Below are 23,912 nucleotides of genomic sequence, written 5' to 3'. Positions count from 1 at the left end.
CAATTTTAAAAACAAGACATTGAATATGATTATTGATATGTTACTGCAAAGACCACTAAAGATGAAATGATGGGCCATTAGATCAAAATACATGTCTCTAAACATCTTAGAATATATGAAGACATTCCACAGAATCAATTACTTACAAAACACAATAAAAAAAATCATGTATTAAAAGAGGAAAATAGTATACATGAGTGTCAAAGAGACAGCTGTACTGGTGTCTCCACAACTGGGATTGGTAGCTTGGAAAGTACTGACTCCTGCAGCAGCAAACATTTCACTTTCCCATCCTGGTCTCTTAAATTATATTCTCAATGCATTATTATAAGTTAATTGAAGTTGAAACTTGTGTGAAAGCATGTTTGCTTGTGTATACATCATGCGGCATTACCTATAGCATTAGCATTACCAAGATATTTAACCTTATTACTGACCTCAAGATTATTATCAGACAATTTGAAATCTGTATTATGACACTCGACACACCTGACAAACAATATTATATTGTTGGGAAGCAGCTTAGACAATGGATAGTTGTATGTACAGTATATGTGAAAGTTAGTCCTTTCATTTTCTATTTTTTTAAGGGTTCCTGTTAATACAATCACAGATGTAACATTATGGCTACTCCGAAAAAGGACAGGGGCAAACATTTGGTTTTACTTGTATGTTAATTTAATTAGTTTTTAGATGTTGTTTCTGACACTGAACAGCTCCTGATGATGGCTAGAATAAATCTGTCCTTCTTTACTTACTAACCTAAGTCTTAAATATTGATGTGTATCATTAGTGAGGTCTTATTTTATTAATGTGGTCAAGATCAGGGCAAGTGTAAGTGTCTTATTGCTCACATTGTTTGGCATTTTCCTGCAACTAATACATTTATTCCCAGAATCAGATGTATGATAAGACTCAGTGCTACTAAATTAATATTAATGCCTGCCAAAAGTTTCATCTTTATGTCTACTTGTTCCTTCAGATCCAGTCTGAACATGACTGTGCCCACCCCAACATGAAAGTGGAGTCTTCTGCTGCAGCTCCTGTAATATTTAATCCGACGATTAATACAAGTACATTAAAGACTAAATGCAGCAATTATGTTCATTTTAAATGAAAAGCAGGTCTGGGTGAAAGACCTTCTTTATTTGTGCTAAATACACCCCAAAGTGTGTGTGAAGCACTCAGCTTTAGTCATTAAATTAAAGAGGGGGTTTTATGTGCTGGCCTGTATTACCATATAAGAGGCTGCAGTGTTCGTGTGGAGTGTCTGGGGATTGCATTGAAGTGTATGACGCCTTGGTTCATCGTGCTGCACCGGCGCACACTGAAGTGCATGGTGGGAATTTGTGTGTTGTTCGTTGTAGTGTTGAAGTGACTCGTTGAAGCGTGCTGTCTTTGCTTTTACTGAGGCACATTTCTGTGCTATTATGATTGAGATGTGTTTAAACATGTTCTCCAGTGACTTTGCTTGTTTTTAGAATCAGTTTTTCTTTGACTCTATCTGATTTTGTTACACACTCAAAGTTTTGTACAAATTTAAACCTATTTGAGAGGAATCCAGAAGAGGTTATTGTTATTTCCCAAGGCCAATTCTTACTGTTCTTTGATTATTTCATTTATTGTTTAGTCCGAACATTTTTTGGATTGTTTGTGTGAAAAATGCCCATATTCAAAATGCTTTGTTTTCCTGGCTCAATTGAATTATATTACTGGGCTTTTTAAATTCCTTTTTGAGAGCAGTGGTGGTAATTTTGTGTTTTGCTTTGTGTTTGACAGCATTGTAATGCACAGTTGTGGCTTTTTTTCCCAGTGGTTTGCCCAGCTGGAGTGATGTTGGAGATAATCACTCTTTGATGTTGGACATGTGTACTTGTGAACTGGCAGGTTATTACGCCTGCTACACGGATGGGAAATAGAGCGCTGTTCTGCATATTTAGATTTGTTGTTGTTTTGTGCTCTCATTTCATGATTTTACATGCAAGGGAAGTTCTTTGCAGACTTAATGACCGCCTGTTTCCTCTTATTTTGCCATATTTTCTGGGTCTGATGATTTTGATTTTCAAAATAAATAAAAATTTGTATGCAGTATTTCCAGCAAAAGACTGGAATATCAAACAGATGTAATTCTCTGATATTTAGGTCAAGGAGAAGTCAGATTAACTTACATTTCTTACTCCTTAAAACTTGGTTTCAAATCTTTAAGTAATTTTGGATTTCCGATTTGGGAAAAAAAAGCTTACATGCTCGCTATTGGTTATTTAGAGTTAAGTTTAACTCAGAATTTCCACTCGTCTGCTCCATCAGGACTGTTGTTCAGTCAAGATGGTGGTCTGGCAATATAAAAAAATCTAAACAAACAAACTAAACTAAACTGTATCACATTTTAATTCAAATGTGGCTAAAATCTGCATGGTACATGGAAGTGTGTGACATCACCTTTTTCAACTGGTCTACGCCCACTTATGAGAAAAGCACACAAAAACAATGAAATGCAAAAATCTCTCATGTGATTGAGAATCATAACATAACATAACTGCTGACTGTGTTTTTTCTCAACACAACAAGGAAGTGTTAATGTTGAACATCTCTGCTGTTCACTACTTAAGTACAATATTTATCCGAGGCATGTAAACGTTTTTATTTAGTAATTCTGTTTAGGCAACTCAAAGCACTTGGTTGAGGTTATGTAGAAATTTTGGTTTTGGTTTTCATGCAGCAATTCATGCAATTGACAAAACAAATGAGTCCTACTGTATATAAACATGTTTTGTATGGCTGTATATTTTGCTAGGAGGTCCAAAGTGCCTGAAGCATCTCTACCTCTCTCTCTCTCAGGTTACTATGGGAGAGGCTGCACTGACGCTTGCCATCTGAATCCATGTGAAAACGAGGCTCAGTGCCACAGGAAGCCCAGCTCTTCCCATGGATACATCTGTGACTGTGGAGACAACCATTATGGGCAGTACTGCCAACACAGGTATAAACACACACGGATACACACACACACACACACACACAAACTGACAACTGACTCAACATTTAAACTGCAGTTTAGCTCTGGGTTGCCAATATGGTCTAAAGCTCTTTGATGCTGCCTGCTGCCCAGCTAAGCTCTGTTCAACTGTGCATGTGTGTGTGCTGGTAGCTTTAGTTCTGCCTTGTTGTCCCACATCTCCAGCCTTGCATGTAATCCACTGTGGAATGAGTGTAGATTTAACCTAATATCACACACACACACACACACACACACACACACACACACACACACACACACACACACACACACACACACACAGATGCTCACGCTCACGCACGCACTGCAGTGTTATCTGTCTCTGTGTTAAACTGTGTATAGGGAGCGTGACCCTGACCTTACCCCTTCCTTCCTTCCTGCCTCTGAAATTCACGCAGCTTTAAATGTATCTCATGATCTTTTGTGCGCGTGCATGCGTACGTGCATGTGTGTGTGTGTCGTCTTTGATCTAGTTGATGTGTGTTTTTCACAAAGACACACTGTCAGCTACTGATGAAATATATGTCTTTTGGTCTCTCCATCTCCTAATTTCCCCTGATGTTTCTCTTGCTCTCTCTCTCCTTACTGCTGTGATTTTCCCTCTCTATCTATCTTAAATGAATAAATAAATCTAGAAGTTTGGCTCATTAATCAGCTTCTTACTACATTAACGCACGTTAATCATTTAGTCAATCTAGAGAAAGATCATGATATTGATAATGGATACATTATCTTTTTTAAGTAAGGGTTACAAAAGTTCCACAGTTGCAGCTGATTTTCATAATTTTTTAAATATATAAATATATAATTTGACTAAACAATTGGACAAAATATTTATCATTAGACAACACATTTGACTGGATGTGTTCGTCCTACCTTTTGAGCAGCGAAAACAAAAAATACACATCAAGAAGAGATGCTTCATTTGGAAGAGAGATGCTGTTGAGAGATGTAATAAAACCTCTGGAGAAAAAGAGTCAGTCCTAATATTCTATTAAGATCACTGATATCTCATCTAACTTCCCTGTGAGGAGCAATAACGAGATGCACACGAGAATTTGCATTAACTGCTCGTCTCCTCACTGATCCATTAGACACTGAGAACTGAGGGAGAGCACATTAAGTGAAGTGTGAGCAAAGAAAACAAATGTGACGCATACAATAAACCAGATAGTGATTAAATCTGCAGTGGATGTCTCTGGAGCAGAAATGCAGCAGTTTTAGAAAACAGTCCCACATTGGTTTTTGAGGTGAATGAATAGCTACAGGGGTTTTTGTTTAAATGTCATTCTTTGCCATCTATTACTCAGCACATGCTGTAGTGTAACTCGTGTCTGTCCTGACCTCTCGGACACCCTCAGGTGTTTCTCTCCCCGAACCTTCAGTATTAATATGTTCTCTGAGTTTAAGCCCTGTTCCTGCTTCCTTCATCTCTGCTTTTCTCACTGCCCCTCCCTTTTCCTTTCATCTCTTTGTTCCACACACTTTAATTAGTTTGTCATTAGTTAGAAATCAGAGGGAAACATGACTCCTTTGAAGAATGAATAAATGATCTTGAAAGGCTCTGTTGCTCTCTCCCTCCATACTAAGGCTGCACAATATGGTCAAAAAATCATATTAAGATTGTTGGTGCAATTGCGATATAGTGACGGTTTCATTTTTCAGTTTTCATTTTCACTGAAAAAAACTAGTGAAATCATGATGCTATGACATTTGTTTGGGTCCGTAGCCAAAACATTTTTTTTAACATCTGGAGCACAAGAATTGTAGACCAGTACATCTCTGCAGGGCTACAGTACTTCATTATAATGTTGTTTTATCACACATTTTACCTTCATCAACTCCTCACTGATTCTACCTGGTGGTTTGTGTGTGTGTGTGTGTGTGAAGGATTGACCATCAGTGTCCCAGGGGTTGGTGGGGATCTCCAACCTGTGGACCATGTCACTGTGACACCGATAAAGGCTTCGACCCCAACTGTAACAAGACGAGTGGACACTGTCACTGCAAGGTAACTAGGAAGCACACACACTGCAACCTGAGGCGCGTGTGGATAGAATGCTTATTTGTTTATCTCTTTGCAACGTGTATAAAAGGATTTCTGGCATGTTTGTACTCTTGGCTAAGGTAGAAAGTTTGATCCATCAGTACAGATGACGATGCTGATTTTTGTTTTTGTATTTAGTTCACCAGTGTTAACCAGAGAGCTATTCATCATATTGCAGAGCTGTTACAACCGTTCAGAGCTCTGTTGAACGGTTATAGACGTGCTGGTTTAAAGTAGATTTTTTTACATCATCACATTGAATACTAATACTGTCAGGATTAGATCGACTTTAGTGGTGTAACTGTATGGATCTCTTTGGCTTTGGTTAAACCCAGACACACAGTAATCTGTGTGATGGTCTGACATGCTGACCCATACAAACTACAACAAATATGATACAATGATCATTGACATGTCTACCTTGTATGAATGTGTGAATGTGTGTACTGATATGTTTGTTGGCATGTTTAACCCTGCTTTGGCTTGTCCTTAATCTGATCTTTTGACCTTAATCTTTAATCTCTGTTATGAGTTTCCTTGAACAAAGAACCTCACCACACATTGTCCTGTTGCCTTTTGGCTTCGTGTTCCTTATTTTCTGGAAAATGGAGCTTGAAATTAAATATTTTCCCTGCTTGACGTTCTCACGATGTAACAATGTTTTTCATTCAGCTCATGTGCATACCATTCAGGTCGAGGCTGACACATAGAACTCTCATGATCATGTGTTACACTGTATGTCTAAACCTTGCTCTCGACAGTGAGAAAACTTTAAATGCCTTTAAGCTAAAAAGTTTTTAAGATACAATGATCAGTAGATAAAAATCAAATTAACCGCATCAAGCCATTTCCCATAATTATTTTATAAGTGTTTTTTTCTTACAAACGTTGTTTAAGATGATTGTCATGTTGAGGGGTTTGTCTTCTGCTTTTGTCTCCCTTGATTGTCAGAATTTCTGACATCTAAAAGTCAGAAAACATTTAATTACTGTACAGTTCCCTGTTCATGTTTTGGACCATAAAGCAACGACAGATTACTTTTGAAATTCAACTTGTAAAGTGCAGCACGAAGCGGCTACAGGCTGACAGTCCTGTCAGAGATAATCTTCTTGTGTGTGGTAATTGCAAGCTTTCCTCAAAGATCCCCTTCAGACATGGTTTAAGACATATAAACTCACAATGCCTGGAATAATAATTTGTGGCTGATACGATTGGTTTGCAAACTGGTTGTAATGCCATAAATCATACTTTTCCGAGATGCTTTTCCCCTTCAGCAGGTGAACTTGAGAACAAAGTGCACCAATATCAGTCTGCACAGTGAAGCTCAAACATCCAAGTGAAGGAGCAATAAGCAAAACACATATTTAACTGGAGGGGGGCTTTGAAGAATGAAGCACTGGTGCTGCACCATCATTCTTTTTCTAAAATACAGTGTTAAATGTATATTCTCATGCAAGTTTAGCAAAGGAAATAATTGGCTTTGTTCCGTTATCTGCAACTCTTTTAGACATCATGCACGGATTGTCGCTCTGGCTGTATTAATGTCCCTGTTATCACCACTTCCCCTTTTGTCATATTCTATAAATCTCACCCTAATGCTTGTGGTGATGTAATCGCTGACACTATTCTTGGCACCGTGACATTTTCCATTCTTCTGTCTGAGTTTGATCTGTGTGCCTACTCACGCACACCCTCTGTATGTGTGTGTGTGTGTGTGTGTGTTTGTGTGTGTGTGTGTGTGTGTGTGTGCGTGTGCGTGCGCATTCAGGAGTTTCACTACCATCCACGGGGCTCTGACACCTGCCTGCCATGTGACTGCTACCCGGTGGGCTCCTTCTCACGGTCGTGTGACCCAGAGACAGGCCAGTGTCAGTGCAGGCCCGGCGTGATTGGTCGCCAGTGCAACGCATGTGACAACCCCTTCGCTGAGGTCACAAATTCAGGCTGTGAAGGTGAGAATGCTTGTTTTATGTTTCACACATTTGATTCAAACTTTTAGACGTTACGTATCACTCTGTCGCGTTTTTATAATTACTCTGGTTTACTCAACAGGTGGCTGCATCAGTTATGTACTAATTTATCGTTGTGCTCAGCATTACATCTCAGACACACTACAGATGAGAAATGAAGCATTACACTGCTGCATTGTGCTCTTTCCAAAATAACAGTAATTTGCTTAGTGTGAGTTACTGAGATTAAATGTTAAATGTGGGACAGAATGATTTGTGGAATGTGACTTTTCCCACCAATGAAGTTATTTTGATAGTAAAAATGTGCCACTATCTCGCAGCTCCTTTGTGGTTCATTGACAAAAATTTGCTGCCTTTGAACAAAAGCTTTCAAAGCCTTATTTGATATGAAAGCTACGTTAGTGTTGTTCTGCAACAAAAGCCAAAACGATTTGTTACTTTCTTTGTTCCTTTGGTAGAATTTTCCATCAGCAAGTGTGTCATGTGTAATTTTAAGATGGATTCAAAGAGACATGAATGAAAATAATGAGACACTACTGAGTTTTCACCAGATTAAATTATAACTGTTTAATCATAGGTGTTCAGTTTTTTCTTGCATTCTGTCTTTCAAAAGGGTCATATTAATCAAACTTGTGTGCAAGTCTAAAATAACAAGTAAACTGTTAATTACATTCATCTTTTCTCTTCATAGTTCTGTGCAGCTTTGTCCCTTTCCAGTTTCCCTTCTGTAATTACTTATTTTAATTTGTAGCTGGTATTTTATTCTCTCGTTCTTGTTTTCATTTTCTTCTCTGCAAATCAAAAGAAAAACATTTCCAGGTCATCAGTCACTTTTTGCTGTGTTTTTGATTAGAAATTTTAATCGAACTGCTAAGGATGATTTTGAATGATATTCTGTCTTCGTTACAGTCATTTATGATGGTTGTCCAAAGACCATCACTCAGGGGATCTGGTGGCCACGGACCAAGTTCAACCTGCCTGCTGCAGTGCCCTGCCCCAAAGGCTCTGTCGGTCCGTACACACTCATACACACTTACATGAGAACATTCACACAAATACATACGGATACACTCACATATGGCCTTATGTAAGTTCTGACCTTCAGTTTAAATGATATATATACTGTATAATGTCCTCTCCTCTATGCAGGTGCAGCCATCAGACACTGTGATGTAGAGAGAGGATGGCTGGAGCCGGACCTGTACAACTGCACCTCACCTCCATTTGTGGAGCTCAATGCTGCTGTATGTAATACCACTAATTAATACCGTTAAAAACATGTCTACATGGGTCCCAAAATTGTATCTTAGTGTTGAATCATGGCGGGTTTACCCCTCAATTTAAGAAAAAAAAATAAAAGAAATTAATTAGGTGCAGATATTTTACATGTGTAAAAAACTTTTGAGATACAAAACAGTACAATTAATCCCAGTAATTCTTAAATCCATGCAAAATGGGGATCAATTTTTCATGTTTGTTTGATGTATTTCTAGCTTGATTCTCTGGAGCGTAATGAGACAGAGCTGAACACCATCATGGAGAAGAAACTTGCCCACCAGCTCCGTGACGTCACTGAGGCAACCGCTCGACTCTACGGCAACGACTTGCAGATCGCCGAACGACTGCTGTCCCGCCTCCTGACCTTCGAGACGCAACAGAACGGCTTCGGACTCACCGCTACTCAGGACGCACATTTCAATGAGGTAAGAAGAAGAACACACAATTCAAATCTAAAGCCTTCCTGTTTCTCTCGCCGTGGCATATGATGGAACATATGGTTGTTATGATTCACCTTGCTGTTCTTAGAGAAACCTTTGGGAAAAGAGTAAACAGCAGCATTTTCATTGCGACAGGAGACATAGGAACATTAATGATACTATAAGAAGCACTTTATGAAGAGTTAGAGAGGCAAGAAATTGTCTAATTTGTAGTTGTATTGATGTTTTGATGACTAAACATGCTTAACATATCACATTAAACCACAAATATTTGGTGAGAGATAAACTGAAATGATGTTCAGACTACAGTCAATGTGCAATTTGTGAAAGGCTGTTTGAGAGCAAGGCCTGATATTGATGTGTGAAGCCAGTAATCAGCCTGTGCTGTTGATATTAACGTGTGAAAATCTAAACATGTTATGAAACCCGTCACTGCCACTGTTCCAGCTCTGCTTTGAACAGACTTAATTGGTATTGTCAACCAAGACAAGTGAAACAAACAAGCTGATGAACATTTTGGAATAGTAGTTTATGGAGCGTGTCAGTTTTTGGGTTGGACACTCTACCATCACAAATGGATATGGTTATTATTGATACAATATTTTAGTCATTTTAAGAACTAACTTCCACTCTGTATAACTGTGAGCAACGAGAACTGAACTGTGCCAGAAGACATAAAACAGCTGCTGTTTTTTAAAACAGTAGATATGATTGATATACAGTAGCTTTTATGAGGTACAATCCCAGCAACTAGACACTAGTACAACAAGATGTCTTTTTTCTGAAATGAGAGGTAAGGTTGCTATGGAGATGCAGTGACAGCAGCGCATGAAATATTGCAACATGTCATCTCCTGGTATTAACTGAGAGTCTCATTTTACCTGATACAACGGCTTCAGCTGAGGACGTAGGAGCTGTCAGTGGTTCATTTTAACATGTTGGTGCCAACAGACATCTCCATATCACTTTACTATAAATATTTAGCCCATATATCAAATTTGGATGACAAGAAATGCCCATACATTACAAGTAAGTGGCAGAAGATATGAAGTGCAACCACCCCATACCTTTTTAAACTACTGTTTCAATTTACGGGCTTGTGTGACAGCAAATGACAAATTGCTTGTCACGATGCAAACAGTGATGTGAGATTGACATCCTGCATGACAACACTGTGAATATCTACATTCATGAGGACTTTAATTTTAATGGTTACTTGGCTAACATTCAAACACACATTTTTACAAATCGCTACAATACGCTGCTTTGTCTTGTTTACCAACAGTGCCAGTAATATATAATATTAGTAATATCAGTGGTATTAGCAATAGTAGTGTTTCAGTCAGAAATAAGGAATTTCCATGGTGTTAAATGATACTCTCACACTACCTGATGTTTAATTTCAGTGAGTTGGTTGGAGCTCGCTCCTGCAGCCAGGAGGTGATTCATACATATTTAACAGGGGTTATGGTGGGCAGTTAAAAAAACTGTTTTTGTTCTCATAATTTGACTACAGTCGACAGAGGGAAGCATTCAATAATTTATAATAACGGTGAGGATTTAGCCACTTGATGACCACTGTAGCAGAAGAAGCCACACCCTGCAGTGCTGAAACAGACTCAGTGCTTGATAATGTCCGTTGCCATAGAAACTGAGTGGTTGTGGTAGCAACATCTGATAGTCTGAGCAGAAAAATGTCATCTGTGCGTTTTAAATATTCCATTTCATTAATGCATACGCACAGTTCATTACAAAACTTGCAGAATCAAAGGCAGTTTCTCAATGGCCTTCATTCTGTTTCCTCAACATAAGGAGAAATAACTCGTTTTAGTTTATGGCACAAGGTGTGGTCGTCGCATTATATCTTCTATGCTGTAAATTCAGCCAGTTAAAGAAAGAGGAGTGTACCTTTCCCTCTGAGGTGAACAGTAAAATAAAAAAGCAATCACATTTAACTGATTTAATACACACTTGTTGCACACGCTGAATTCCCACATACACGCTGTGGCTCCAGTTATGGCACCGAACAAAAGAGAAATGATATCAACACACTGCAGTACAGTGTGTGTTAATTGTTCCAGCATGTCATGCTGAAATGCTGAATAATTCACTCTTCTTAGCATCTGTCAGTTAAAGAGTCATTAAATAAAATGTGTTAAATTTGTTTAAGAAATTAAATAAAACTAATTTATAACAAGTCTTCAAAGGTGCACTATGTAGTTTTGGGGAAGAAACTTAAATCAGAAGAGAAAGATCTTGATTGACTGATTTCTTTGTGCCTAAACAAACAAAATTAACAAACTCTTTTCTTTTTGAATAAACTGAATAAGCAAACTGACTGTAAAGGACAACACAATTTCATTCAGTTTTACTTTGTTTAATATTTGGCGGACCCTGTCACCCTTCTAGCTTCAAACAGTCTGAGAACAGATGGTTTATTCAGTTTTGAATAAATATCACCTCATAAATATTGTAAATATTACAATTCTGATCGTGAATTTCTTCTCCTGTAATGAACTTCAATATTTTGTTGGACTGCTCAAAAGCATCACAGTTGGAGCGTCAAATATGGTACATAGCAATGATTGTTATTGTCGGCTTGCAGTTACCGCGACAAAAACTTGCCTCCTTTTTAACCTCAACCTCCGACTCAAACAGTCGTGCCGCCTACATCTCATCGTCTTGAGTTGATGACACAGCTCTGGTTTAACCTGGCAGCACTGAAGTGGAGTTGCAGACAGACCTTCTTTTTTTTTTAACAATAAAAAATATAAATATCTGATAATACTTGACAGCTCACTTTAAACAGCAGCTATTAGGGCAAACGGGTAGGGAACAGGTAATGTAGAAGACAGTAATGTAGAAGACAGTCACTATAGTAACCCAGCGGTGGGTACGGAGCCCTGTGGCTGCAGGAGAAACAAAGGAAGGCAGGGAGGAAAGTGTTTTCACATCAGGAATGTAGCAAGGAATGGAGGAAGATGACAACGTTTCATGTTCAGGATGTGATACAATCTGAATTCTGCTGTATTCTCAGATAGAGCTTGTGTCTCATCAAGTACATAGCAAAAACAGTGAAAGGAGAATTCAGATATTTTACACTCTACAATAGCCATTAAAAACGTCTTGAATTCCCTCTGGCACAATGCTCATGTGAAGTCTGGAGGGTGAGAAGGGATACTGAATTAATGAAAATGAGAATCTTAATAAAAGTCATTTGTTCCAAACTGTTTGGATAAGACAACATGTTTGAGTGGCACATACAGTATAATCTGTTTGTGGAAGTGATTGAACTAGCATTATGTTCCAGTCTGTCATCCATGCTGCCTGTGTGAGGCCTGTGCCTCGTTCTCTCTCTGTAATCCTGACATCTGTTGCCTCTTTAAAATCCCTTTCCTTTTGTTCGTCTTCACTGTTTATCACTCTTCTCCTTTCGATTGACAAACACAGGCCATATGAGCTCATGCAGTGTTAAGCCAGTTTCTGCTGAAGTCTAAGACATTTCTCATTGAGAGATATTGACTTAATTTCAAACCCATTATGGAAACTGGACTGGGCATGTTTAATGTGCTTTTGGATGCATGTTTGTTCGGAAACATTAGTTAGTAGTGGCTGTGTTTTTCACATTCTTCAAGCTATTCAATCACTCACAATGTGTACTGTATTGCATCATCTGCCACAACGTACCACAATGGCTCTGAAACAGTAATCAATGGGTGAGACACGTTTGACTTTATTTTTCAAAATAAATCACCACAGATGTCATCAAAAGCTCAAAGAGTAGAACATGTCATGCCTAATAAAATGTTAAACATGATTCATCAATCATTTCTAAACTATAACATTTCTGCATTGAAATGTCTGGAAATGACTAGACCTTTTTGCATATTTTGTTGAGTTGTGAACTTAGATTGTTATAAATATTTCCAACAATGTTCAAATCCAGACAAATACTTAATTTTACTAAAGGTAATGTTGCCTTTCAATTGGTCGCCTGTCACTATAACTTCAGGGAGAGTCATAGACTGAGGAAGGAAGTCAGTGAAAGAGACTAAGCATAACTTGTATAAAACTTGTAATGATTAGTTCAGTGGGTGGTGTCCCCAATCCAAAGTTGTGTTTGTGTCTGTTGTGATGCCACCAAATCACCTATCTTATCCATTGTGCCTCCAACAATTTCTTTCCACATTTTCCACCTCATCACATCTATATTTGAGTTTATTTCTCTTGTCAACCTTTCTCTCTGTTCCCTTCATCTGAACCGAGCATAACCGTTTTTCTGTGGCTTTGTCTCTCTCTCATACCCTTTTACTTGTTCAGCATTGCCACTTACTTATCCACAATTGCTGTTTCAGATTCTCCCTTCTCCTTACTCTACACCTCACTTCATTCTACCCTATACTGCACTGTGTATTCGTTTCCTTGTTGGTCTGAAGGTTTTTTTCTCCCCAGAGCATCATGTGAGATTGCAGTGCTTTATTGTGTTTGAAGCGGTCAGACTGCAAGACTGCAGTCTCTCTCTCTCTCTCTCTGATATTACTCTTTGTTTGTTCAGAACATTTTACAAGACTGCGCAGTCTTAACTATCTCTGACAGGCCTTGATCCAGAGTCACAAATACTCCATGAAAAGCATGGAAATGGAGCCACTGTGCATAAATGTCCACATCACCAGGGTAAAACTTGCTATAATTGAGGCCAAGACCTTTTTGGATGTTATTTTTCAGCTCTGTGTATATTTTTTGACTTGCGGTCCCGGTCACAGCAGCCTGACAAGGCTTTGCAACGACGCCGACATCTAATATCTTCTCTCTTCGACCAAAATCTGTAACAAGCTCAAGTTTTTTCTTATTTTACTCACTGTATTGGGCTTTACACTCAGTATCCTCAAATATTTTACAAGGCTGCAATGCATCATCAGATGTCTATAGCTCTATATCAAGTTATCAGTTTGTTTTGCTCCGCTCCTCACCACCTTGACATTCGTTGCTGTTGACTTGGTGCGTGGGTTTGAGGCTTTATTAAGACTCCTCTCCCTCGCAATATTTTCTTCTTTCCTCCACCTTCATAACCACCTTAATCATAATCTTTACAAAAGAAAAAGAACTGATCATGACTGATATGCACACTGATTTTAACTGTCTATCACACAGCAGTATTGCTCACATGTTCATCCAGGTGTAAATCCTTCTTGCTAGTTGCCACCAATGCAAACCAGCAGGTTCTGTATCTCAGTGTTCTGGGATGAGGACCCCTGCTGTAATAGGTCACTGCCCCTGATGAGTATTGTACTACACAGTTACAATGAATATTTCATATTTTTGTCAAATCTTTTTCCAGTCTTTGGCTAGTTCTAGCTTGTGTCTGGACAGAAAAAAGATCCTCTTTCCTCTCTCCTGATCCAGGATGTTGACACATTTGATAGCTTTAAACTTTTTCTTCTATCAAATTGTTTTCTTTTTCCTTTTCTCAAATACATGAGCACTTGTGGACGATGACTCCTCAGAAAAAATCAGACAATTTAAAATGATTTACTTTTACTAATTGTTTAATCGTTCTGCTTCTTCCAGAATGTTCTCCGGGGCTGCAGTGTGCTGTTGGGTCCCAGTACCTCCGGGCTCTGGCGGGCTCTCGCTCAGAGTCAGAACCACATCCCGGGTGGCGGTCCAGGAGGGCTGACGGAGCTGCTGGAGCAGTATGCCCAGACACTGGCCCAAAACATGAAGCTCACCTACCTCAACCCTGTGGCGCTGGTTGCTCCAAACTTAGGTGAGTTCAGAAAGATGTCACACACGCAGTTAAAGACCCTCAAACACAAGAGCTAATCCCCAGTCAAACCCCATAACAGAATAAGACAGTAATAAAATCTTAATCTTTACAGGCGATTTGCTGTGCTTTTCTCATAATACTGTAAATCACTGCTGTGAAATCAGCTAGAATGACTCATTGTAAAACTGGAAGATGAACAGCGTTAATGCAAATTATGATGGCACAGCCACAGCGCTGGCAGCAGCACAGAGAGATGAATTTCACACTCCCACACACACACACACACACACACACACACACACACACACAAAGCAGATAATGCTTCCAGCACACATACAAAAAGCCTAAAGCGCTGTAGCACTGGCCAATATACATCATTTATATTTGCAGATGCCAAACACACACACACAGAGTAACGGACACACACACAGAATTACTGAACACAACATGAAACGATTGTTTTTGGGGTTTTTTTGCATTTACTGTAGATGAAAAACTCACACACTCACACACACCTTAACATGTACTGTGCGTAGGCTTGGTAATCTGTCATTTCGTTTCTGGTGTCCTGTCACTCGTACGTTTTGCTCTGCACTGTTAAATAATTTGGACCACATACAACAATAGGTGTTGAAATAGCAACAGCAGCAGCTCAGGCAGGGATGAAGCCAGACAATGAATTTCACACTCAGCTAATGCTCTTAGCTACACACACACAGCGATTGAATTCCTATAAAATAACGTTCGCTCAAAACTAATCAAAGTTACCAACTATTGTATCTGGCCTCACCAGCTTCTTCCAGTGTAGATCAGTAACACAGTTAATCTCAGACTGGAAGAAAATACCAAATAAGCTTGCAACCATGACTTGGTTGCTTTTATCTTTTCTGTGTGCGTCTCATCTCTCTTTTACGTCACTGTATATGCTTCCACTTTGGATTAACACCCAAACTGCTGTTGAATAACTTAAAACCAACAGCCTGATGCAAATTCCCAGACAGACAGCAGACGAATAGCAACAGCAGTGACAGCAGAAGGAATAAGAAAAGCCAACGTTAAATTTCACACTCCTACACACACACACACACACACACACACACACACACACATACACATGCACACACAAACACAGACAGTTAATGATCTCAGCTTAATTACCAGGGGAAGGATATGGATGGACCTGACACAGACCCATGTGTTAGCTAAAAGTTCCTTTTAAAGGTTGTTGTTGTTGTTGTTGTTGTTGTCAGTCATTAGACTGCCAAATCTTAATTTTTATCTTACTAATGCACCAGTTGTTTCTCTATGGACGTTGTCATTACAGACTTAAAAAACATACACTCTTTCTCCACACACCAACACTCACACACTCTATACCCGTCTGTCTGTATTGAGTGCTGTTCCACTTCTGTTTTCTGGATCAAGTGTTCACTCATTATTGAACACTCCACATTGACTATGTACTTCCTGTTCGCCACCTCATTTCCCATAATACGACTGTGTCTATGCACCTGTGTGTGTGTGTGTGTGGGTGTGTGTGTGTGTGTTTACGGATATGATATTGGCTCTTCAAACTCTGAAATCCACTGAGAATGAATTGGTTTATTGACAGTTCAGGTTTCTTCTTAAATTGTTTGTGAAAGGGAAAATGAGTTGTATTTTTGAGTTAAGAAGAGGAAAACTACCCTGCACCAACTACCCAAATTTGAATAAAATTGGCAAATCAAGTCGAATAATGTATGCGGCTTTGGACCAATTAAAACAAGAGTGGCTGCTGTATAGTTATGATGTGTTTTTTCATCTATAGTTGATTGATTTCAGAATGTGCATTTTATTCAAGAAATGTTTTATCATCTTCAGCAGGCATTCAAGTGAATCAGTGTTTTAAGTAAAATACCCAGTTTTTCCAGTAAGGCAGTGTTGCCAAGTGATTTCCCACATTTGGTTCTTGAGGGACAGGATGGGTGATAATGACAGAGAGAGCAATCCTCCCCCACCTCCTTCACTTCTGGTTAAACTTCTGTCCCAGGAGCTTTCATTGCTTAATGTGTGCAGTGCTTCTGTAATTTTTCCTCTGAACTACACTACACATCTACACTGATCTTGCTTGTAAGATTTTAACATTTCATCATTTTAATAAAGATAAAAGACGGCTTAATTTGCAGGGTTTCAACAAAGCACGGCTCCCGTCATGCTTCAACCAGCTTCTTACAGTAGCTTGTGGTATACACTATACAGAATGTTGTTGTTGAAGGCTGCAAAGATAATAGTTGTTTTATCTTTATTAAAATGATAAAGTACTCAACTGTAATATGCTGTACAGTAATAGATAGTCATTTATCTTACAATATGGACCAATGGCATGAAGCCTCTATGAGAATATACTTTGTCTGGTCAAGGTTGTTGGAACAGAGGTTAGTTTGAAATAGGGGGCATGTATACTGATAAGGCAACCTTTGGTACGAGATATAACCATAATTCAACCAGTCACCTTTATGTAATTATATCAAGGTATCATAAATATATGTTTTATGTGTACCGTACAATAACAAACAAACAAACATGTGTTTATTGCTGCCTGTTTGTTCGGCAGTCATGAACCTCGACCGTGTGGAGAACCGGACCCATGTGCGGCGGCGTTTCCCACGTTACCACACCACCCTGTTTCGCGGTCAGGCTTTGTGGGATCCATACACCCATGTGATACTTCCCCCTGCTGCCCTGGTACCACAACGACAGCAGCAGCACAACTGGAAGGAGAAGGAGCGGACAGAGAAAGAACGTAAGAACAGACGCACTGATAGAATTAAAGGTTTGAGAGAGTAAGTTGCTGAAATAAGAGAATATACTCACACACACTTTTTCATTTCAGCCTCGGCCCCTCAGAATGCTTCTCCTGAACCTGTCAGTATCTCAGCCAATCAGACGGGAGAATACACTGCAGCCAGACGCTCTATTACAATGCCTGAGCAGCCCATCACCATCGTTATCATGCTGATCTATCGCAGTCTGGGCGCTGCCCTCCCTCCCAAGTACCACACAGACCGGCGAGGAGTGAGGTGGGAATCAATCAGAGAACATTAATAATCTGATTACAGCAGCTCTGAACCCCCTGAGGAGGGAAGCATGCTGGATATAGAAATCTGGATTAACCATGTGTCTTTTATGCAGTAGCAAGAATTTTATCAATGATCAAAAAATAATAATAAATGCCATTAATCATTTAGTCTGTAAAATGCCAAAGTGACATCTTCTTACCAACCCCCAAAGATCTTCTATTGACAACGATATGAAACAGACACAAAAGTAGCAAATCCTCATAGCTGAGGGGGTGAAACTAGAAATGTTCTCAATAAATGCCTTAAGCGATTAACTGACGATCAAAATGAATGTCAGTTTTCTCAGTTGACTAACATCCTGCGATATCACCTTGTCAACATCTCTCTTTCTCATGGTTTCTTTGCCTTTTTTCCTCTCCCCCTCTGCTCTTCCTCACCTCACCTCCGGGCCTAATTACAAAGTAACAAACTGTCCAATATTCAGTGGGTGTCAATAAACACTCATTTAAGTCTTGTCTAGTATACCAATCTGACACCTCTCTGCTCATTGTGTCTTCACCATCCTAACCAGGACATCAGGCTCTACTTTATGTCTGATCAAGTAGATGTACAGTAACTCTGTACTCTGTCTCCTCCAGGCTTCCCAGACACCCGGTAATGAACTCCCCAGTGGTCAGTATCTCTGTCTACAACAACCAGACGTTTGTCAGTGGACACTTGGACCAGCCCATCCTGCTTGAATTCAAGCTGCTGGAGACGGCCAATCGCAGCAAGCCACTGTGTGTGCAGTGGAACCACAGCAGTCCGTGAGTACAAATTAAACATGAATACACAAACACACATACCATTCATTAGGGCTGGTCATTGTTACCTTTTTATCTTGTGATGGTATATGATGCTTCACACTGCAATGATACTGTTGATACAACTGAAATTCAATGAGTCTACACCATCTTTACAAAGATAATATTTATATCTATATAGCTAAAACGAATCCACATATCTGTATTACTATTCAAGTGTATTATGTTGAGATGAAACTATGGTATTTTAACATCAAAATATAATGTTAATTTGATATATATATATATAAACATAACATTTTGTTGTTTTATAGTATATAGTTAGTCCTTTCATCATTAAATGAACCCTCTGTCTCTCTCTGCAGGTATGAGATAGGAGGTTGTTGGACAGTCAGGGACTGTATGGTCGTGTACAGGAACGCCTCTCACGTCCGCTGTCAGTGCCAGAGACTGGGCACCTTTGGCGTGCTGATGGACAGCTCACAGAGAGAGGTTAGTGATCTGTCAGTGGAGAACTACTCACACACAGACAGTATGAACCACATAGTTATGCTCATTTAATTACATTCTTACATCTCTCTGTCATAATTAGAATTGTAGTGGATTAATTGTATATTTCTTATCAGTGACACTGCTGTGTAGACATATTGTACCTGTTTATGTATACCAGTGTGTCGGTCTTCCTTCTTTTTTTCATTTGAACATCTTAGCCAGTAATTGCTGGATTTAGTCCGTGTGGAAGTTTGAAATCCTGCAGACTTAAACCCTGACTGACACTAACACACCGACTTGTTACAGCTGTAGAAGATTTTCGCGGTTTACTGCAAACCCTCTGCCCATCTCAGTACAGCATACTAAGTGACGATGTATAAGATGTTTGTCAGACAGAGAGAGATACAGACAGGAAACCTCATGCCTTGTGATGGATTCAAAGTTATACATGTCTCCAGAGGTATATGATTTATATGTATTTAAGCACTTCAATAAGATGTTTACCCCTCAGTGTAAGTCCACAGCAATGAGAAGAGGAGTCTCCCAATTCCATCCATTTATTCATCTTAAGAATTGGTGAATTTGTGAAGTCTTTTATGTGTACTGGCTGCAAATGTTTTTCTGTGCACAATGAGTGGATTTCATGCTTTTGATTCTGTTTTCCCATGACACATTAGAAAGGTCTATCACTTTGCTTGCTCTGTTGTTTGGTTAATCTAGATTTTTTTCATGTCTGTTGGGCTTTCTTTTTATTTTCTCTCTAAAATAAAGTGCAGATTAAACAGCTTAAATACAGAGACCCCCGTCTCTCAGTGTTATGGAAGCCTTTAATATTTAGCAATACAATCCAGCCAGTGTTCTGTGTAGTTTAATGGCATAGCATTTCTTGAGTTGTAGGAATTGATGCTTTTTAAAATGTTAAACAATGTTGAGGCTGGTTCAGCTTGTGTTTCTTCAGCCCATGTACTTGCTTTCCAAATAATTGAACATCTCCGATATAGTTATTGTAGGAGGGCAGACATAGGAGAGCAGACAGTGACCCAGACTGAAGTAGCAGCATTTCAGCGCTTTGAAATGATTCGCTTTCATCTAGCCTTTTATCACTGTCTGATTTTTCATCTTTTTTTATTCATCTTACTCCTACCTCACCTGTGGCTGCCTTTTCCTTCTCACATTTTCTTTTTCCACTACTACTCCTCTCCTTTCCGCCTTTTTCATCTACTCCCACCAAAATATTCCATAACACCTTCTCTCCACCCCTTGTCCCTTCTCTCACCTCTGTGAGCAGCAGTTGGAGGGAGATCTAGAGACGCTGGCCCTGGTCACATACTCCTCTCTGTGCCTCTCGATGCTGGCCCTCCTCCTCACCGTCCTGGTGCTTTCCTGCCTCCGAGGCCTCAAGTCCAACACCAGGAGCATCCATTCAAACACAGCCGCGGCCATGTTTTTGTCGGAGCTGGTGTTTCTACTCGGGGTCAATCAGACTGAACAACAGGTAGACACTCGTGGGGGGGTTGTGTGCTTGTGTTTCTGTTGCCCTGTTTGTTTATGATGCCGTTAGCTTGTTTGCCTTCCTCTTGGGCAAAAGAGCAAACATTTGCTTTTTGTGTCAAAAATGTCTCATTTTAGCCACATTTTATAGATTTTGAGATGTGCTCGCCACTAGGCCTTGCCTTGTACTGTAGATCATTATAAATATCCTCCATTTCTGGAGCAGCGCTAAAAGTCACATCCAGACGCTTTCCAAAGCAATATCACAAATTGTTATTTTTCCCGGTTTTGTTCTAGACATCTGTTTTCTGTTTATTTGCTACTTTTTTTGCCCTCTGTATCGCTCCTTCCTGCTCACTTTGTGCATCATGTGTTTTTTTTTGTTTTTTTGCTGTTTCTTTTACTGAGTTTCTTTCTACTATGCTCAAATGTTCCCTATACTTTTCCCCCTCCTCTGTCCTTTTTTTCTCTATTTTGTTATATCATAAATGTGTGCGTGTACGTGTATGTTTAAAGAGCAGCGAGTCTTGGAGAGACGTTACTGAAAATATGTGCTCACTCAGCATGAAATCCAATTAATTAAGCTGTATCCCCCACACAGTCAACTGTAAGGGTCTTACAGTGCGACTGCTTACTTCTAGCTGAACAATATGTTCTCTAATTCATGTACATCATGCTTGGGAGAGCATGTTAGTGCTCACAGCGGTCCATGCTTGTGCATATTTTAGTCTTTCTATCTTTTCCTGTGTAACTTGTAGTGTTTGTGTTCCTGTGTGTTTGTGTGTGTGTGTGGGAGTGTGAAATTCATCGTCTGGTTGTATTCCTGCCAATGCTGCTGCTATTTTTGTGTTGACTCCGGTCGTGTCGTTAGGAATTTGTACTGAGCTTCTTTGAACCTTCAAATCTGGTACTTACAAGTCTGCTTACCTTAACTTAAAGATGTGAAGCGCTCAGTGTTTCTTGAGTGAAGTATTTCTCCTTCAGAAGAGTTCATGAGGGTGGAGAAATTGGCATTTTTACATGAACATATCAGGTGTTAACCTGCTCTTATCGAAAGTAATTAATGACTTACAGCTTTATAATGACTTGATCAAATTGATGGTTTGTTTTCTTTGACACAAACTGCAGTGGAAAATCTTTAATGTGATACTTGTTTTTAATTTGTTTAGGTCATCATGTGCAATTACAAGTTAGCCCAACCTGCAATCCGAAGACAAACCAACATGACCCTTGTGTTGAAGGTTATGAATATTTAGGCATCTGTCTTGAGGGTGGGATCCAGTCACACATTTTAGGCAAACGCAGCTTGTAAAAACTCACAAGAAGACGCGTTCAACAAGGTATTTAGTCAGCTGATTCAAAGATTTTGGCAGAGAGGGAGAGTCAATGCAAATCTTCAGCCAAAACAGCATGGACCGCTTGTGCTTTTTAAACTGTAATCTACCTCACCAGGTGTTTGGTTGAGAACACACATGGCTGCAAATGAACAAATCACACCAGACTACTGTTTGTTCTTACTTCATTTTGTTGGTATTCAATGCATGTCTTTGAAAGCTGTCTATCAGTTGCCAGGAAACATCTATTTTAACTGACAGACCTGTGAGTTTTCAAGCTGTCTCCCGTGCTCAGATTAGATTTTGTTTTTACTTCTGACAAACAGCCACACGGTTCCCTTAGAAGAGGATGACTTTTACTTTCAGATATGTTGGGGCTGTAATTCAGTGCCCCTTGAGTTTGAATGGCATCACTCCCATCTGCTCCAACTAACAGAACAGTCTAAAGGCTCCACAGTTCAAATAAACCACTCCAGACTTGCTCGAATGCAGCCTGAGGGTAATTTCTCAGAAAGCTTAAATGCCAATATCCTGCATTATTCATGGGGACGTTCAGCATTACTGCCAAAGCAAACAGCAGCACTTACTGACAAAAGTAATGTGGAAGTTTATATTCTGTTTATTTGTGATAATATGCAATCTAAACCATGGTATTGGACTGGATGGACCTCAGGTATCTATGTTAGAATGGATTACAACTTCTCTTAACACTGATTTGACATCTTCTCAGCATTCATGCAGCATCACTTCTATGGCAATAAAGTTCTCCATATGAATCAGTCCTGTTTAGTGGATATTTCAAAAGGTATAGAGAATTAAATCAACCACGGACTAAGCTAACATTTTGTAAACATGCTGTTTGTAGCACTTAATTACCTTTAAAGCTGATAAAAGCATGAAATATAAGGTGATTAAACAAGTATGTATTGAACCCTTCACAAATGCTTCAGTTGAGCTGATAAACCCCTCAAACAAACAAGTTAGTCTTTTTTTACTTGCTGTTACTGTTAATACATTATGTTACATGAACGCTTTCAGATTTTAAATACATAACTACTATGAAACCCACATTTACCTTTAACGTGTGTAATTTTCCTCTCCTAATGGTGCTTAGTGTAACCCATTATCGTGGCTAAGAACACACTCCTGGGTGTTATTACTATAATTCAGCACTTTAACGACATTCATTTACCTTCATATCAGTTATTTTGTGTGTTTCCTGGAGATACTTACTTCATGACACCTGCTGTGTTGTAATAAAGACTTTTTGGGTATTTACCAAGATGTCTGCTCTGCAACCGTCATAAAATCAATACAAAGGATTATATTTTTTTATTTCAAAACTTCTGTTCTTTAAATTTTTCATCCTCTTGCTTCCCCTCCCTTCTTTCATCCCTGCTTCTCTTTCTTTTTTTGTCTTTTACATGATTCATGTAGCGCTATCTTTCTTCTGCTTCCTTCCTTTATTAATCATTCTCTCTCCCTCTTCCTCCAGTTCCTGTGTACGGTCGTTGCCATCCTCCTGCATTACTTCTTCATGTCCACGTTTGCCTGGATGTTCGTGGAGGGCCTTCATATCTACCGCATGCAGACGGAGCAACGCAACATCAACTTTGGTGCCATGAGGTTCTACTACGCCATCGGCTGGGGCGTGCCCGCCATTATCACAGGTAACACACACATGCAGACTCAACAGATCTGTGTGATGTTTGTTTGAAACATGTCTATGCATCTATGTATACACACAATCAAACATGTGCTCGCCACATTAATACACACACTCATATATGTGCACAGACACACACATCACACACACATTCACAGTGAGCCTGGCTGTGTAGATAAGGTGTCCTATTGACACTTGAATTAAGAAGGTTTCAGTGACATTTTAATATATAGATAGTAAAGCGTGCATGCACGCACACAGACACACACACACACACACACACACACACACACACACACACACACACACACACACACACACACACAAGCAATTTCATTCTTGGCACACACTGTAAGCAAGTATATATCTGTCTGCTTTCTTCCTCTCTCTCCTTTTACACACACACACACACACACACACAAACACACACATATATATAAACACATTTGCAGTTTCCATCTGGACTCAAACATGCTGTCAACTACCTTCTATCTGTTGCTGTTTCTGTCACTGTCCCACACACCGACCGCTGTCTCACCTTGCCTCAAG

General features: G+C 39.4%; 1 protein-coding gene across 1 annotated transcript in view; it reads left to right on the top strand.

Moving 5' to 3' along the window:
- celsr3 (cadherin, EGF LAG seven-pass G-type receptor 3) overlaps positions 1-23,912 on the top strand; it is a 108,371-nt gene that overhangs the window by 72,573 nt on the left and 11,886 nt on the right. Inside the window, exons 15-27 of the mRNA XM_073469526.1 lie at positions 2,839-2,980; positions 4,907-5,027; positions 6,832-7,015; positions 7,943-8,044; positions 8,183-8,277; positions 8,527-8,736; positions 14,320-14,518; positions 17,112-17,300; positions 17,391-17,577; positions 18,216-18,383; positions 18,746-18,872; positions 20,161-20,367; positions 23,193-23,367. Of these exons, the coding sequence (XP_073325627.1) occupies positions 2,839-2,980; positions 4,907-5,027; positions 6,832-7,015; positions 7,943-8,044; positions 8,183-8,277; positions 8,527-8,736; positions 14,320-14,518; positions 17,112-17,300; positions 17,391-17,577; positions 18,216-18,383; positions 18,746-18,872; positions 20,161-20,367; positions 23,193-23,367 (2,106 nt within the window). The remainder of the gene's footprint in view (positions 1-2,838; positions 2,981-4,906; positions 5,028-6,831; positions 7,016-7,942; positions 8,045-8,182; positions 8,278-8,526; positions 8,737-14,319; positions 14,519-17,111; positions 17,301-17,390; positions 17,578-18,215; positions 18,384-18,745; positions 18,873-20,160; positions 20,368-23,192; positions 23,368-23,912) is intronic.

Source organism: Pagrus major, chromosome 7, assembly GCF_040436345.1.
Source record: "Pagrus major chromosome 7, Pma_NU_1.0".
Lineage (NCBI taxonomy): Eukaryota > Metazoa > Chordata > Actinopteri > Spariformes > Sparidae > Pagrus > Pagrus major.
The sequence above is the reverse complement of the archived record's forward strand: the minus strand, read 5'-3'. Positions and strand labels throughout refer to the sequence as shown.